The 17,546-nt window shown below is 29.2% G+C and overlaps 1 protein-coding gene across 2 annotated transcripts in view; it reads left to right on the plus strand.

The window, feature by feature from the left end:
* The window catches only part of LOC107442297 (peripheral plasma membrane protein CASK), a 138,669-nt gene extending 125,689 nt beyond the window's left edge, over nucleotides 1-12,980 (plus strand). For both annotated transcript variants that reach the window (XM_071188090.1, XM_071188091.1), the window contains 4 exons: nucleotides 669-749; nucleotides 3,775-3,977; nucleotides 6,688-6,768; nucleotides 10,561-12,980. In XM_071188090.1, the coding sequence (XP_071044191.1) occupies nucleotides 669-749; nucleotides 3,775-3,977; nucleotides 6,688-6,768; nucleotides 10,561-10,740 (545 nt within the window). In that variant the 3' untranslated portion in view covers nucleotides 10,741-12,980. The remainder of the gene's footprint in view (nucleotides 1-668; nucleotides 750-3,774; nucleotides 3,978-6,687; nucleotides 6,769-10,560) is intronic.
* The last annotated feature ends 4,566 nt before the right edge of the window (nucleotides 12,981-17,546 follow it).

Genomic DNA, 17,546 nt, shown 5'->3' on the forward strand with positions numbered 1-17,546 from the left:
ATAGGGGTTAGTGTAATCTGTTAGACATGATTTCATTAGTTTATCTGGAAAAGCGGTCCAAGGTGTAAGCACCTTGATTTTATTTTTTGTGCATTTCACTATATCTTGAATTATTCAAGCAACTCTAAACCTTCCGGCTCATAATTATAAAACTTTCCTATAAAAATATAGTTTTATTCCAAAAAAATAGTTTTTAAAATGATTTGTTTGCTTTTTTTTTGTACCGAAATTTAGGATAAATAGACTATCTCTTATCTGTATTTAAAAGTTATATTAGCATAACATATCTGTGGTGCAGCCTAAACTGTGATTTTATTTTACCACAAGCTTCGCACGAGAATTCCATGATAGGCATGGATTTATTAAAATATAAGTGTTTGCATAAAATATTTGGGAGTAGTGACCACAATCAGATTGTTTGTTCTAAAAATGGTAAATTTTTCTTATTTTTAACCATTATTTATTAAAATATGATATAATACATCAAATTCTTCAGACAAGATGTCATCCACAAATATCCAGTATTTTTTGATCCAGTCAACTAAGCGTTCAGAAAAATCTTCATGAGTTTAGGTTTTACTAACTCTTGATATTATTATAAGCTGCATTAATATTTAAATAGTTGTTGTAACCCTTATCATTTTAATAATTATCTATTTTTTATGTAGGTGCTCATGGGGTAGGAAGGCGTCACATTAAAAACACTCTCATAAGTAATCACCCTGAGCAGTATGCATATCCAATTCCTCGTAAGTTAAGGCAAAATCTTTTTTGACTTATTTTTGATGAGACATTTCTTATTTGGTTTTAAAATGCCTTCTGTGTGACTTAAAGTTTTAATATTCATAACTTTATGCACAATAACCACCTTTTAAAGAATTTTGAATCAGTGGATTTTTAAATTGCTTCTTGAAAATTGCTTTTTGAAATTTTTGGTCACCCAGAAAATTTTGTCCTGATTTCAAAAGATTTTAAATTGCTTTTTTGAATACCATTTCAAAAAAAATTTTCTTCAATTTTATAAATAATTTCTTAAAAACTAAATAAGAAAGAAATTATGATAGTTGAAAATAAATTGCCTGAATTATTCATTCATGACGAAGTAGATATGCAAGATGTGTGTACAAATAAGAATATCTTCATAAAATAAAATAAAAAGAATTTTCTAATTTAAGGAATCCCAGCGAAACTGACTCCTATTTATGAGGAAGTAGTTACTGCAGACAATAATCACCAGGTGGATAGCTAATTTGCTATCCCCCAGGTATGTTTGTTCCTCTTTACTGGGTACAAGCATGAGAGTGCATGCAACCTCAGGATGTCCTTAGGGAGGGGTTTTGTCCCCTATCTATGGTGTATGGTTATGGACTCTTTGTTAGTTCGGTTAACTGATCTTGGCATTCCCTGTGTCGGGTATGCTGATCACGGAGTTATTGTTGGCAAAGGCAAGCATGGCAAAACAGTCTGTGATATCATGAATAATGCACTTCTAGAAGTAGCTGGATGGTACTCTGACTCTGGCTTATCTGTCAGCCTGTCCAAGATAAGTTTTGTAGCCTTCACAAGAAAAAAGCATCTTGATCTAAGTAATATATACCTAGACTATAAATTGGAACTCACGGAGAAAGTCAATTTTTTCGAGGTTTATTTTGACTCCAAACTTAATTGGGGTTATCACCTAGAATACTGTATCAGCAGGGCCAGGAAGATTTTCTAGTCTTGCAGAAATGCTATTGGTAGAACCTGGGGATTATCCCCCAAAATAGTCCTATTATCGCATGTGACACAATCGTCTGGTGGTCGAGGACTAGATTGAGCTCCGCCAGACTACAAAGAATGGTAGCCTTGTCAGGCTGTCTTAGGACCACTCCCACAGCTGCTCTTGTGAGCTTACTTGGGCTTCTTCCATTGAACTTACGTATTGAAGTTGAAGCTCAGACAGGCATGAAGCGTCTTATGTACCTTGGCTTATGAAAAGAGAATTCCAAACACTTGTTATGGGGTTATCTTATTTCACAAGTGATGGATATACCCTCTTTTATTATGCCTAGTGATTATTTGTCACTAAGATATGTTTTTCAAAAGCCTTTCAAAATCCATTTTCCTACTAGAGATTAATGGTTTAATTCTCTTCGGTGGCTTAAAGGCAAATGTCTAATATGGTACACTGATGGTTCAAGGCTTGGTCTCAAATGAGGAGCAGGAAATTATTGCTCCAATGATGGTACCAAACTTCACTTTCCCTTGGGAAGTTATGCCACTGTTTTTCAGGTTGAGGTCTATACCATTATCTTGTGCTGTAAGATATGCTTAGACAGGGGATATCAAAATATGACTATCCACATCTGTTATGGCTGTCTGCCTGCTCTCCTATCACTGTCAAAGTACAAATTCACCTCTTTGCTAGTGTGGGAATGTCTTTCGATCCTTTGTGACCTATCTACTCATAACAGGGTATATCTGCTTCGGGTACCTGGACGTATGGGTATTCTTGGAAATGAGCTAGCTGATGAAGCATCACGAGCTGGCTCTAGTGCAATTTTTTGGGGCCCTGGACTTGCATTGGGAATTTCTTCCACCTCTTTTAGGGCGTCTATATTTAAGCTGTATGGCAAAATTGCCCATAAGCAATGGCGCATCGCTGACGGTCAGAAACAAGCTAAGGAGCTGAATCGTGACTGTCCTAGTGTATGTCAAAAAGAGCTTTTAAAGCTTTATAGAAACAGTTTGAGGAAGATCATTGGTCTTCTTACTAGACACTGCATCCTCAGGAGACACCTATATATAATGGGAATTGAATCTAATTCTCTTTGTCTAGGTTGTCATCTTGAAGTAGAGGCATCACGACCTATACTTTGTGATTGTGAGGTCTATTCTGTTCAAAGATTTGAGCATTTGGGACAGCATTGCATTTAAACCTAAGAACTGCAGGATGTTCCTGTAAGGTGTTTGCTGAATTTTATTTCAGCTATAGGGCTTTCTTGCCAATCATGATTCAGGGTTTGGGTACAATAGACCTCTGGTTGATGTGCCCTGCTCTTTGGAGCTACTCAGTCTAATATTGTTTCAGTATGTAATAACCAGGAAGAATAAAAAGAAACCAAGGCATCTAAAGATGTAACAGAAAATCAAATGAAAGAGAAATATAATGACATTATTTGAAGCAAATACATGTTTTGCAACTTTTAAAATGTCAGTGCTGTTGTTATTTCGATTATATTGTCAAAATATATTCATACTTTAATTACAATAATGAATTTCTGGTGCTGCAAAAATTTTAGTGTCTACATTTTAGTTTGTATTATCAAGGTTTATGTGGAGAGTGCTGAATGTGCATATAGAGCTGAAAGTGTACATGTATTTAGTTGGATTGATCTGCATTAACCTTTAACCAACAAATGGCTTACTGACTTCCGAGAAGGAAAAGCTCAGATTATTATCTGTGTTTTTATTGTCTTTGTTTCTATATATGTGTTCCATATTAAATGTGTTTGTGTTCACGTGTTGTTGGGCATGTTTTATTCCTCTTGGCCTGCTATGAAACATCGGATCGATGTTGACTCATCTACCTATGAAGATAATTTTGAACTGGTTGCATGCAACTGTTTTAACTGCATATCATATTTGTGTCATCACTTAACTATTAATTAACAAACTTTCAAATATGCTTACAAATGTAATTTGTTTCATATGACAATGGTTATTTTTTTATACTGCATGGTGGTATACGTGCATCCTTTCCATTTTGAATTAGTAACCTAAATTTCTTTACAGATACTACACGTTTGCCTCGACCTACAGAAGAAAATGGACGAAATTACTATTTTGTAACACAAGACGAAATGATGTCTGATATCCATGCCAACGAGTATTTAGAATATGGTACACATGAAGAAGCTATGTACGGAACAAAGCTGGAAACTATACGCAAGATTCACAAAGATGGCAAAATTGCTATTTTAGATGTGGAGCCTCAGGTGCATAGACAATTTTATAAATTTAATGAATTTCGATTTTACAGTGTGAGTTGTTTCATATTATTCAATGAAAAAATAGAGAAGAATTTTTTTTGTATCATCAGTTGTAAGTTGTAACGTTTTGTTTTAAAAAAAAGCAGTATGTTAAAATTATCAAAGTACATCAATATATTTTTTAGACTCTTGTAAATTAGCTTCCATAAATATGCTACTAAAATTTGAAAATTTCTTTTTATACTGATTTAAGTTTGTGTAAAATTGGTTTTTAATACAAATTTTTTTTCTTTTGTGAAATAAATATGTTAACTATTGCCATTTAAGGGATTATCTGTTACTGTACATTAGCTGTGTCAATTTGAGTTAAATATAAATAGAAGTTTTTGCCAAGCTCTTTCTTTTTTTAAAATGTTAAAATAAGCAATATTTAGACAATCTGAAACACATCAAATATCAGGTGATTTTAATTTAGTATTTTGGGAAAAAGAAAAACTTTCGCACATAATACAATATCATTGATTCTAACTTTTTGTGAATTTTTTTCCCAGTGGTAGCAACTTGTGTGTATTAATATTTAATTCTTGTTTTAATAAATTTAATTTGAAAGAATTTTTACAACTACAGTACATAAATAAGTCCAAAAAATGACATGGTAAACATAGACTGATGACCAAAAGTTTAGCACTAGACTTATGTGTAAAATTATGTTTAAATTTGGATACCAGTGCATATGGATCATGAACATCCTGAACGATATTAGCAACTTTTTAAAAAGTTTTTACTTTTTGTCTACCACCACTGGAAAATAATCTTCCGCTCAGAAGTGTAGAGGCTGGCATCAACTCATTAAAAAATTTATCTTAATGGTAGCATAATTTTTTTAAGGCTCATTATATTTTTGATTTCTTGTAAAAAAAATATGCATTTTTTTTGTTTCAGATCTGAATTGGTTTTTTCTGAGGGATACTTTACGAACTTATTATACATAAAATTTATTTTTATTTATGTGTATAGAAGCTTAATAATTCATTAAAAAAAATAATTCACTATAACAAAATATCACAGCTTTAATTTAAAAAGCTATAGTCAGATTATATTATTTATGTATGAATTTAGAAATTCAAAAATGTAATTTTGAAGTTGGTTTTAAAATTTAGAATTTGTAAGGTATTATGGACATAATTATTGTTTGAAAAACTGCATTCAATTAGTACTCTTTAAAGTATAAATAAATGTATTAAGCTTTCACTTTGTTCTTTATTCACATTCATAAAAAATCCAAAAGATAAAAGAAAAGAATCCTAGTAAGATTTTAAAAACGTTATTACAAAAGTTCTAGAATTAATTAGATTTCAATTATGTATCTTTACTGATTGAATTTACATTAATATTAAATTCTCTCTAATGCTTTTTAAATAGTTATACACCTTCTATAGTGCACTCTTTTTGGCTTCCTTTATAACACTGAGTTGTGCTAGTGCTATCATACTGTTATTATTTATAATGCTATCACACATGTCCATTTTTCATTTGGGCAACCCTTTAAAATCCAATTGAATCTTTAGTTTTAGTTAGTCTTGGATGATTTTCATGTTTTCCTTTTGTTACACAAGGATGATTTAAGATGAATAATATTAAGCTTATTAAAAGCCTCTCTTGTTTTCAATCATTGTAACTATAGACAAATTATTTTATAAATAGAAAGGAGGTCATCTCTACAGTGCGTGCTTGTTGCAAGTCATTATGTTGGAAATTAAAATGAAACAATTTCATTACACTCCACTGCTAAAATTATGATTTTAGACAATACACTGTATTCTATCTAAATATTCTGCTTATTCTGAAATAATATATAAAAATATTTTAGTGTTATTCTTATGAAAATGTTTCTGCACACTAAAGTTTTGGTTCACATTTCGTCAAGATGCTCCACTGCAGCTTTTAAAACTGTTTACAAAATGAAAAGAAAGTGCAAATGTTACTCTGACGAATTGCGATAGGCTCAGCTTGTTTTGCCTATTTCATTTTTAGAAGATGTACTATCAGCTATTTATAAATTAGTGTTTTTTTTTCAAATTAAAGGGGTGGTGGTGGTAATTATTCCTTTTTTACAAATTAAGATAGTAAAATCCTTACCTTTTTGTTTGGTCTTTACTTTCACCTTGCAATCTTTTATTCCCAATTTATTTAAATCCAAATTGAAGAATAATCTGCACAAGTAAGACGGATTTTTTTATTTTAAAACTTAAGATAGATCAATAATCTTCTGCCATTGTGGTGTATGGCACAGCATTTCGTTTTAGCTAAAACGTGTTTTGTAAAGGAATTTCTTTTCCATCAGGCTGATTTTTATAAAAAATAATTATTTTAGTTTAAAAAAATCTATTTGTGTTAAAAAAATCTATGAGTAGTTAAATTCTGGGTAGTCAGACTTTTATTGTAGATACCTATCTTATACAACTTCCTGACTAACAACTGCCAACAATACTAATTAAAACTGGTTACATTAAATTAGTGGTAAAATTATAAAGTATTTATTCATCATAATGTTTAATGATGAATAGAAAAATGGAAATTAAGAATGATTATTGTCGAATTTTTATGTAAAGAAATATTTTTCTGCCTATGCTAATTTTGCAGTGTTGGTTGTACTACAACTATTAATGTTAAGCTTTTCTTTAAATTTGTTTTTATAATTCATTACATTTTTTAGGCCTTGAAAATTCTAAGGACTGCTGAGTATGCACCCTTCGTTGTGTTCATAGCTGCACCCACTTTAACAAATATTAGAGATGTAAGTACAATTAGATTGAATTTTTTTAGAAACCAATTCTTATATTTTGAACCTGTAATGAGTTTTATTTATTTGGTACGTTTGGGCAATAAACTCATCCCTCTAATTAAGTATTTTTCATGTTATTCAGAATTCATTTAAATTTTCTGGAATTTAAAATTCAGTTTGCATGTTATATCTTTTGTCAGTTTGTTTTTATTTTCTGCGAAAAACATTTTCTTTAGAGAAAATATATTTCAGTGATATTTATAAGCATCTGATTTGGTTTAAATTGAAAAAAATAAATATCCTGTTTAATAAAAAATTATCAAAAGAGGAATCATACATATATGATCACATGAATACATATATGATATGACATATATATGTACATATATTATACCGCATGCAGCTCTGAAATTTTACTTTCGTGTCATGTCATTGTGACATTGTGTTACTTAATCTCAATTTTCTGTTGGGATTATGACCTAAAAATTAGGCCGAACCCTGACCCCTCTCCTGTGATGCCTCACTGTCTGTCGACCTTCATGCCTGTGACCTTCGGCAGCCTTTGATGTGAGCACATGGAGGATGATCAGTTATAGTCACAGTTTGTGTATAATTGTGATTTGATTTTTGGCAGTTCATCTGTTCACTTCAAGTCCCTTTTCAGCCACGAATCTGCGGCATTTTAGGTACTTTTACTTCAACCTTTTATATAAATATCGCCCATTTTTTTGAGCGGGGGCATTCGAATTAATTTCCATATCAATACTCTACGATCCCTTAACAGGGTTTTTTCATTTTTTACACCCTCCTCTCTTTGAGAGACGGAGTTTTGTTTAATTGTATCATAGCGTTCTTTCTTCCACCCACCCGTGGGTGCCTTTTGCTGTCTGGTGATAGTATTGCAATTTTTAAGTGCTTTTCCACTATAGGAGTAGTCACGTGCCATAATTAATTTGTTTTTTTATTTTTTGCACAACCTCGTAACGAAAAAATTAATTAACTAAATCTTTTTTTTAATTTTCCCAACCCTAAATTGTAACAGTCATCTTCCTCGCGTCCACTTCGTGAGATTATTCCACTAAGCTTACGAGGACTACACGACCCTTATATCTCCCAATTTTTAACTCTCCTGTGCGATCAATCATTCAATTTTTGTGATTTACTATCGCAGTCTGTAAATTATTTTTTCAACCATCCATGGACTATTTCATCAGATCATCTTGGTTGTTCATTTGTGTCATACAGTAAATTTAATGTTTCACCTAGTATTTTACAATAGCTATTCACTTCTCATCATCATCAGTATATACAATATAAACAGTTTTTGCAGATGGATCTTTCCCGAGACATGTTGGTTGTGGGATTATTGTGGCTGATCTTACTTACAGCTACGGCATTCCTATAATTCGATCTGTTTTTACTGTGGAAGCAGTTGCTGTCCTATTAGCTTTAGGACTTATTTTTTCGCGTTTGGTGCAAAAGTTTAATGTTGGGATGATTTTACCATCTTTGCGAACCTTAATCCTATGAACAGATGTAACATTTTGATTTTGAATTCTTTCTAGTATCATTTATTCTGTATCATTGAAACCAGTGAGTGACTTTAGCCAACAGATAACATTTGTGACTAGCTAGTTCAGGTATTTTGCTATGCAATTGAAATAACGTAAGTGCTTCATAATTGGTTCCGAGAAAAGTGGCTTGACAACTTTTCTCCTTCTATTGCTAATACTATGAACGTTAAAATGGAAAACCAAAAAACTGATAAAAATGAAAAACCAAAAAACTGATAAAATTAAAATTATTTTTGAGATTTTTTTTTTGCAATATGTTAAGATGATAAGATGTTAAATATATAAAAATCTCAACTTTGAATTTTATATCCCTTGCGTTGATTTTTTAACTGCTTGATAGTATACAGGTGAATATGCACATCCCACTTACCTGAAACTTGGACCAAAGCAGTGTGTGTCATTTTTCCAAGGACACAGGTTATGCAGGCGATCTCTTCTCATCAGGGTTCATATAAACTGTCAATTGGTAAACTATTTGACTTGTTGACAGTAATTATGGCAATTTTTATTATGGTTCTACTCAATATTATATTTGTATAAAATTTAATACTTTTAAATTATAGAATTCATTTACAACTTTTCATTTCTTTTATCAAAATATATCTAAGCATTAGTAAAATGTAATATTTCTTTAATCCTATCTCATGAAAAAGTTAGTTATAAATCAAATTCTAAAAATAAAAACTTAAATGTTCACAAAGTAAAAAAAAATCAATTAACATAAATGCAAACTGAATACTTTAACTGAAGAAATTTTATTGAGTTTAAAATTATTTAAATTAAAAAAAACCTATTAATACAGTTAATAAAATTTAACATTTAGTTGGAAATATATTTGAACTGTAGAACATTTATGTTTAGCAAATTATAGAGGTTTTATTTATTTCTTGTTGTTAAAAGCCATTTTCAAACAGTAAACAGTTAAAATACATTAACAGTGTAAACAGTTAAAATACATTATTCCACTTTTTAAATTTTATGTGATGTATTAAAATATTGGGATTTAAATACAATGTAGAAATGTATGATGCTAATTGTCAAAATTTTTTTTTATCCTGAAACCATTTGGATTTACAATGAAATCAGCTCAAATAAAGGTTGCCTTATAATAATTATTTAAATGCCATATTAAAAGCTCTCTTGTGTTATTATAATATTATATAAAAAATATCAGGATTTTTAAAGCCATATGAAAAACAGCAATAACTGCCAAAAAACCAATAAAAATATAACTTGTATTTGTAATGAAATCATCCCAAATAAGGCACATTAAAAAGTGATTATTCAACTTCAAAAGTGCCAAAAAAAAAGATTCAAAATAACTTTCTTTTTTGATAAAATCATCACAAATAAAGTACATTAAAAAGGGAATATTTGATAATCGGTTTTAAACTTGTGAGCATTATCGAAAATAAGGGGATTATGAAAACCATGCGGAAATACATAGCAATAACTGCCCATGAAACTATTAAAAAAATTGCATGGATTTCTGATAAATTATTGACATATAAGAATATAGTATAGAAAAAATTGTGTTTTTTTTAAAGCAATATGGAAGTCCCACAGGAAAGAGATCAATAACCACTATGTGCAAATTGAGCATAATAGAAAGTGGTAATTGAAGTACACAATTCAAAATTTCTATTTTCAATAATAATATTAATTTTCATTATGTTCAGGTGTTACAGCTAATTTAAGCAAAAACAAAGCCTGTTGACCATAGAAAATAAAAAAGTTTTTTCTATGCATAAGATTTTAAAACAGATTTTTATGTAAAAAGTTTGTATGTATAAAGTTATTACTGATTTTGTTAAAAGGAAGAAAGAGATTTGTTAAAATGTGTCTAGAAAATAGTTTCTGAAAAACCAATATCTAAGCATAGGACTTTGTATTGTAGTTGATCTTCAGTTGAAAGTTTGAAATTTCTTATTTTCATTCTGACTGTAAAAATATTTAAGGCTTTTTCTTCAGATTCGTGCTTCTCTAACTTGTATTTTTCATCATTGGTACTCTTTATTCAGCTAACTTTCATATACTCTTAACTCTATTCGAAAAGAGAAGGGTTTGGACATCCTTTTCTTGTCAAATGAATCTAAAATAATTGGGAGAAACTGATTTTGTAGAAGGTTGGGAAAGGTTGAATGTGTGCTAAAATTAATAGCATGCTTTTTTTAAGCTTTAAATTTAATTTCTGTAGTTATATTTAAATTTATGTGTTATCATTTCGTAGACTGATGGCAGCTTAGAGCGATTGGCTAAAGAAAGTGACCTTCTTCAACAAGCCTATGGACATTATTTTGACTTGACGATAGTAAATAATGACATTGAAGAAACTATTCATACACTAGAAAAAGCAATAGACAACATTAGTACAGTTTTACAATGGGTACCAGTAAGTTGGATATATTAATGAGTGTTTATCTATGCAATTTTAATTTGAACTTTTGACATGATTAGATTGCTCAGTTTCCATGGAGTTATTGAATCTCAATGACTTGTGACTCCAATGAGGTTCAGAAGATGAATGTGTAAACAATAGAACAAAACTTTTTAATACAGAGTTGTAAAAGGTTCTTTCCTTTAATATGATAAAAAACTATGTTACTTGAAGAAAAGTTAGCAAAACTTGTCTAATGGAAAGATTGAAAGGAATAAAAAGCTTTAGTTTGTTATGAAATATAAAGAGTTACTAATATGTAATGCAGATTATACTTCAATTTCAGAACATTTTCATTATTAAAAAGCATGTGATAGATTTATTCATTAGTTTTGCATGAAGCTTTTAACTGCTTTAAATTTATTTGTGCTTTATTATGTTATGATATTGATGTAAAGACCAGAGTTCTTCCTAGGCATTTTGAAAAGGGTAACTTGTTCTGCCTGCCTTTTTATCTTAAAAAACCTTAACTATTACAAAATCTCACTTAAAATCATTTAATGTGCACACTGTGTAAGACATATTGGCACAGAGTACTTAACACAAAATTTTCTGCAATTCCATATTTCTCAGATGTTATAATTATGTTTTTGACAGAATGCTTACAGCAAAATGCATCAATATTATGTATATTGAAAAAAAATATGTTTTTTTGTCCAAAATCCTTCAGGATTTTAAAATTAGCTGCCTTATAATGTGTTGAAGGAAAACAAAACTACTATGCAATTTTGACTAACTATGTTTTGACTAACTATGCAATTTTGAAACATCGAAAGCGTGTTACTGTAAATCATTTTAAAATTCCATTGTTGCCTAGGTTTTTAAAGTAAGGTGAAACCAGTTTTCGTATTGTTGAGAAGTCATTCATTTGAAAATGTACTGCTAGCTTTAATCATATATACAATCAAATGACTTTAGTATCATTAAATGCGTATTTAACTTAGAGCACTTACCGTGTCTTTATAATTGTTAAGAGTAGAATAATACAATCAAACAAATCTTTTTTTGTTAATCACTTTTATACTCTTTAGCTTATTTTATTTAATGTATCTTTAAACTCCTTTTAAGACTGTTATGTGAAGATAAAATATAAGATGACAAAAATGCTAAATAATTATGATGAAAAAAAGTTCGGGTGAACAAACTTAAAAAAAAAAAGCCCACTGATAAAGATTTAAAAGCCCAGTCACGCAATGAAAAATTAATTAAAATAATGCTTACTAAACTTTCTTTCACACTAATTAAAATATGTAAAATGATTAATAACTTCAGTAAGAAACTAATTAACTACTAGACTGCTGTGCAATTGAAAAAAACAACATAAGTGTTACAAGAAAGATTTCAAGAAAAGTGATTAACAGCTATTTTTCCAGCTATTTCAATGATATCGATTCAAAATATTTCAAATTTGTTATTCACCTACCTTAATGTTACATTAATTATATTGCGAAAAAAATTGAATAATCTGTTATACAAAAATAGTTTTAAACGAATAAGGAGTTATCATGATTTTACTTCAGCGCAGTTTATTACAAATTTAAAATCAACGTAACTCACATGTGTTTCACTTGGTTATTGCAACGCGGTGATTATTTTTTTGTGTTTTTCATTTATTTATGTTCAAGATTTTTTAAATATGTTTCTTGTATTTATTTTCATTATTTGCATTGCTTTTTTTTATTTATATTTTTAAAATTTTTATCTTTATGTTATCAGAGATAAATAAAAAAGAGATAAATGGAATTATGGTTAAAGAAATTTCAATTATATTTATAATATTGGCACCTGGAAAGTCATGAATTTCGGTATTGAACAAAATTTGTCATGAAATGTCATGATTTTAACTATTTTTTAAAAAAGAAATCATGAAAAGTCATGGATTTAGGTCGCCGAAAAATCTAATTTTTAATATGGAATTTACCCCCTCCCCCCGATTTCTAGGCGTTCCAAATATCTGAATTTGTAACAAAATCCCCACTCACAGTTATATTTGATTAAAATATAAAATGTTTTTATCCTGTTCTTTCAAAATTCTGGTGTTCTTTCAAAAAATGAAAGAAAAAACATGATTTCTAGAGCGAATTATCTTTTAAACTTCCATGCTTTCAGAATTTTGTAGACTTTTATTTTATCAATATAAAATTTTAGCTGAAGCAAGTCAGTCATTGGTTAATTTTTTTATTCTGAAATGAGAACAGAAAAATCAGGAGTATTTCTTTCCTTTCCGATGAACAAAATAAGTATCTTTAGAATATAATTCTGCAGAAAAAAATTATTTGCTTTTATATTTTTTTCAGCTATTTTATTGCTTCAACTCTTTCTTTACTCTGTTTTTAAATTTAAAATCTATAAATATGAAGGTGCAGAGTATAACAGTTTTAGTTATACCTATCATTTCAATGAATGTTATTATAATGCTTCTTTAACCCACTGACGGTTCTGCACGTAAAAAGTCGCATTTTAACCTGCAGTCTTCTCTGCTTAGCAAAACCGGTTTTCCCATGTTAACTGATAGGGGAACTGTGTATAGGGGAGAAACATTCTCCCAATTTTGCCCATTTCCTTAACCGCCAGTGGGTTAAATTTATTGTTATATTTTTGTCGGAAAAAATAGTAACTTCGTTAAGTCAAGGAAAGTCATGAATTAGAAAATCTAAAATATCGCAGATTCCCTGTATGTTTGAGTTGAAATTTCAATAAATTATGCCCAGGGCTACAGGTTTGTCGCAGCGCGAATTTCCGCGAAATTTTCATCTTTTTCCCTAAAATCCGCGAATTTCTCCATATGTCTTGACTTGCGGGAATAGTGCTTAAAATTTGATTTTTTTTTTTCATTTTTTATTTATTATTTTTATTAAACAGAATTTTTTATTTTCCTGAACCTTAAATTGAACATGTAAAATTGATGAGATATTTAGGGGAGTGAATCAATAGCAAAATAACATGAAAATAGTTCAGAGATAAGAGATAATCACAATCTTATCAACTAAGGTGGTCTTTCTACACTTCAGGAGGGTAATTACCTTCCTGAAGTCAGTAAGAGTACAAAAGAAATTGGAATCACAAAAAAAGGAAAATGTTATAAATGAAATCTTTGACAGAAAAATTGTTATACATGCTATTGTACTGGGCAATGAAATTTCTACTGCCTATCTACATATCCAGTTAATTTTTCTTAGGCAGCTTCTTGTGATTTCTTAAATATGGATCAGTTTCTTAGATGAAGGGGGGGACTAGTAGTTAGTAGGGACTTGTAACTAGTAGTTTGAATGTTTGAGTTTTCACAGCAATTACTTCTTACAAAGCAACGGTCAAGGAATTGAGCGATGGTGAAGGAAAATTGATTGAGTTTTGGAAATCAAAGACCAAACGCTACAAAATTGGCAATTCGAAGTTTGTCGGTGCCTAAAAACAGCGCTGATGCAGAAAGATCGTTTTCAAAACGTAAAAATGTATTAAGTGATGAAAGACGAAGGATAAATGAGAATAATCTGACAATGTACAATACTTTGTACCGAAATTCTGTTCATTTAAATAAAAATATTAAAATTGCTTGAAATTCAAAGAAATACTTTTGTTGTGTATTTTTAAGCTTTTTTTATTATTTGCGCAATTTCTGTCTTTTGCATCATTTATATAAAAAAAATTTTTATGTTTAGAATTTGTGTAATTTTCAAAATTTCCCGCGATTTTTCCGCGAATTTGGGATCTTTTTTCCCGCGACAAACTTGCAGCCCTAATTATGCCTAATTAATTACACCTACCAAACTGCAATGGGAGTTATTAATAATAACCACTTAGTGTGATTAATGTGCATAGCTTCAAGACATTTTCCAAAGAACTTTTTATTATTAATAATAGTTGGTTATTATTAATAAACATATTTGTAACATTTATATAAAAAAAAATCATACGTTTTTCGTCGGAGCACTGTCTAAAACGATGCTCTGTAATCTTGATGAAGTTTTCGCAAATTCTCATATAGTATAAAATTATTTAATTCGCGATGCATTTGAAATAAATTTTATTTCTATATAAAAATATATGCAACCTGCTAAAGAAATGAAGCGACGAATTAAAATAACAACGTAAGTATAAGGGTTGCCAGGCTATTCTTTCCCATCAGTCAGTTACTTGCAATGCAAAATTCAACTAAGTCCATTTTTCTACTCCTCGAAAAGATAGCTATGCTACGTTTTTTCAATTGTGATTTGGAGTTAGGCTTTATCTGTTTGCAAATTAAAGATTTAGTCAAAGTTACGCTGGAGCAGAATTTCAGAAAACTGGTAAAAAGCTGTTTTTTGAATAATAATTTTTTTGCAATATGTAGCCATTCAATGATGCCAAATATATAAAATTCTCAATTTCGAATTTTTTGTCTCTTACTTTGGTTTTTCAACTGTACAGCAGTATAATACTAATAACATTTACAAACTAGTTTGCTCTCTTTTAAACTTTTTTAGTGTTGTTGATTTTTATCCATTTCTTTACATGAGATAGGTTTTGTATTTAAATTATGTAGATTGCTCGATAAAACTTGAAAGAAAATGTATAATCAGGTTAAGCATCAAATCTAGTACTTTCCCCCACACAACTGGATCCTCTATCTGAACATTCATTACCATTAATTATCTGTTTATCCATAGTTCTTTCCTCCACCAACTTCTCATTAGGTAATCCAGCATTGTTATATGAGTTGCATGCACTGTTATATGAGTATATATCATTAGGTAATGCAGCATTATTGATGTTTTTTCTATTAACAAGATGTATTTGTATGCTTCAATATTTAGTTAATCATTTTGTTTTAAAATAATTTTGAACACTACACATGAATAATTCAAATATGTGTATATATTTATATATAAAAGACCCGATTATCTTAAACAGATATATCCAAGTCCTGGGGATATTAAAACTCTTTTGTTTACTTTTTACTAATTATACACTTTGTTAACCTTTTCACGTGAGCTCGAAAAAAAGACATGGAGATCTTCTGAGGGGTTCTTTTTGCCACTGGAGGAGGGAAAAATGAAAGGGAATTGCTGATCGTAAAAACAAAGTTGGTAATGCACATTAAACGATTTTATCCTCTTACTGTTTTTCTTAACTTTGCTTGCAAATTCTTAGACCATCAAAGTTAGGGCCACCAGGAGGTTTCCTGTGCCTTTGTAAAACTCGTAAAGCAAAAAAAATCACCTTGGGTTGTTACATTAGATTCAGCATTAAAAGAAAGAAAAAAGAGGGAAAAAAATATTCCACATACCTTCATTGCAAACAACTTGCCTGTTCCAAATTTTATAATTAAATTTAAGTAATTAAATTTTAATGCATGTTACTTTTAAATAATAAAATTTTTCTTTCCTGTTGTTTCAAGTTTTGCTATACTAAATTCAAATTAAAAATAAATTTTTAATGTTCATAAATATATTTACGATAAAGGCTAAAATAAATAAGGAAAAAAATTTTTTTTCCTTCTGTTATATTAGCAACTATTTTAACCAAAAAAAAAAAATACTTATTAAATCATAATTGAAAAAATAATATTTATTTTTTAATAATTATAATTATTACTACCTTTAATAACTATTTGATTTATTCCAGTAAAATTATTTTGAATTTTAGGAAATTTCTTAGAAAATTGAAATTTATTTTCTATCAAAATTCCTGTGAAAATGATGGGGAGAGGTTTCGCCCTCTATTTTTCGCTCACGTGATATTCCCTGACTGGAGTGTTCAGTAGTAATGCGCCAATAAGGAAGCATTTTATTTCGCATTTTACACACCAGATGACAGTAACAGTATATTTTTAAGGTAATTGTAGATAGTTAGTTTATTTTGAACTAAATGGTAACACTAATCAAATATGTGTATAAAAAATAGGCACTTTTATGACCGTTTTTTGAAAATTATCTGACCGTTAAGGGGTTAACCATCATTTTATTTTTAAAAAAATTTAAAATTTTCTAAAATGTAACTTCATCATTGTTTCGCAATATGTCAAAGCTATAATAGAAGGGGTTTAAATTATTGCTAATACGAAAAAAGATTAAATGTAAGCTCATTGTTCATTAAAGAAAACTAAAGCAAATTTAAATTTTTTTTCCTCTTTTCAATGTATTTTGTATTTTATGTTCTCCACTAAAAATGGAAATTAATGCACAAAATAAACAAAATCTTTTGAATAAAACTTTACGAAATTTTTTTTAGGTATACACTATCATAAAAGAAACAGTTAATAATGTTCATGCTAGAGAGTTATTCATGTAATAGAGTTAAAAATTTTAATATTCACTACCTTACCAACAAGACATTATTTATAAGACTTTATAGAAACAGTACCTTAGAGTTCAAGCTATACTATTGCATGAGAAAAACAAATTCACTAAAATAGCCGCATAAAATCATGGTTATATATAAAAGTAAAATAAATTAACTAAATAAAATAAAAAACATAATTTCAATTACAAAAGAATAAAAAATACACTAGTATTAAGAATGTATATTTTAGAAAAATGCGATAATTCAAATGTTTATATCACCTGAACTATAAATGATGTTATAGTTCTTGAGCAGCATATATATCAATGCATAACGTTTTTATGTAAAATCACATTTTTATAACAAAAACTGAGAAATCCAAAAAATAATATTGATTGATTTTGTTTATTTTAAATAGTTTACTTTGATATTCATTTCAAGTTAAAATAATTTACTTTGAGAAATTATTTTCTATTAAAATTTTTTGACATTATTTATGCACAAGTGAAAATGCCATG

Source organism: Parasteatoda tepidariorum, chromosome X2 (assembly GCF_043381705.1).
Source record: "Parasteatoda tepidariorum isolate YZ-2023 chromosome X2, CAS_Ptep_4.0, whole genome shotgun sequence".
NCBI classification, from domain to species: Eukaryota; Metazoa; Arthropoda; class Arachnida; order Araneae; family Theridiidae; genus Parasteatoda; species Parasteatoda tepidariorum.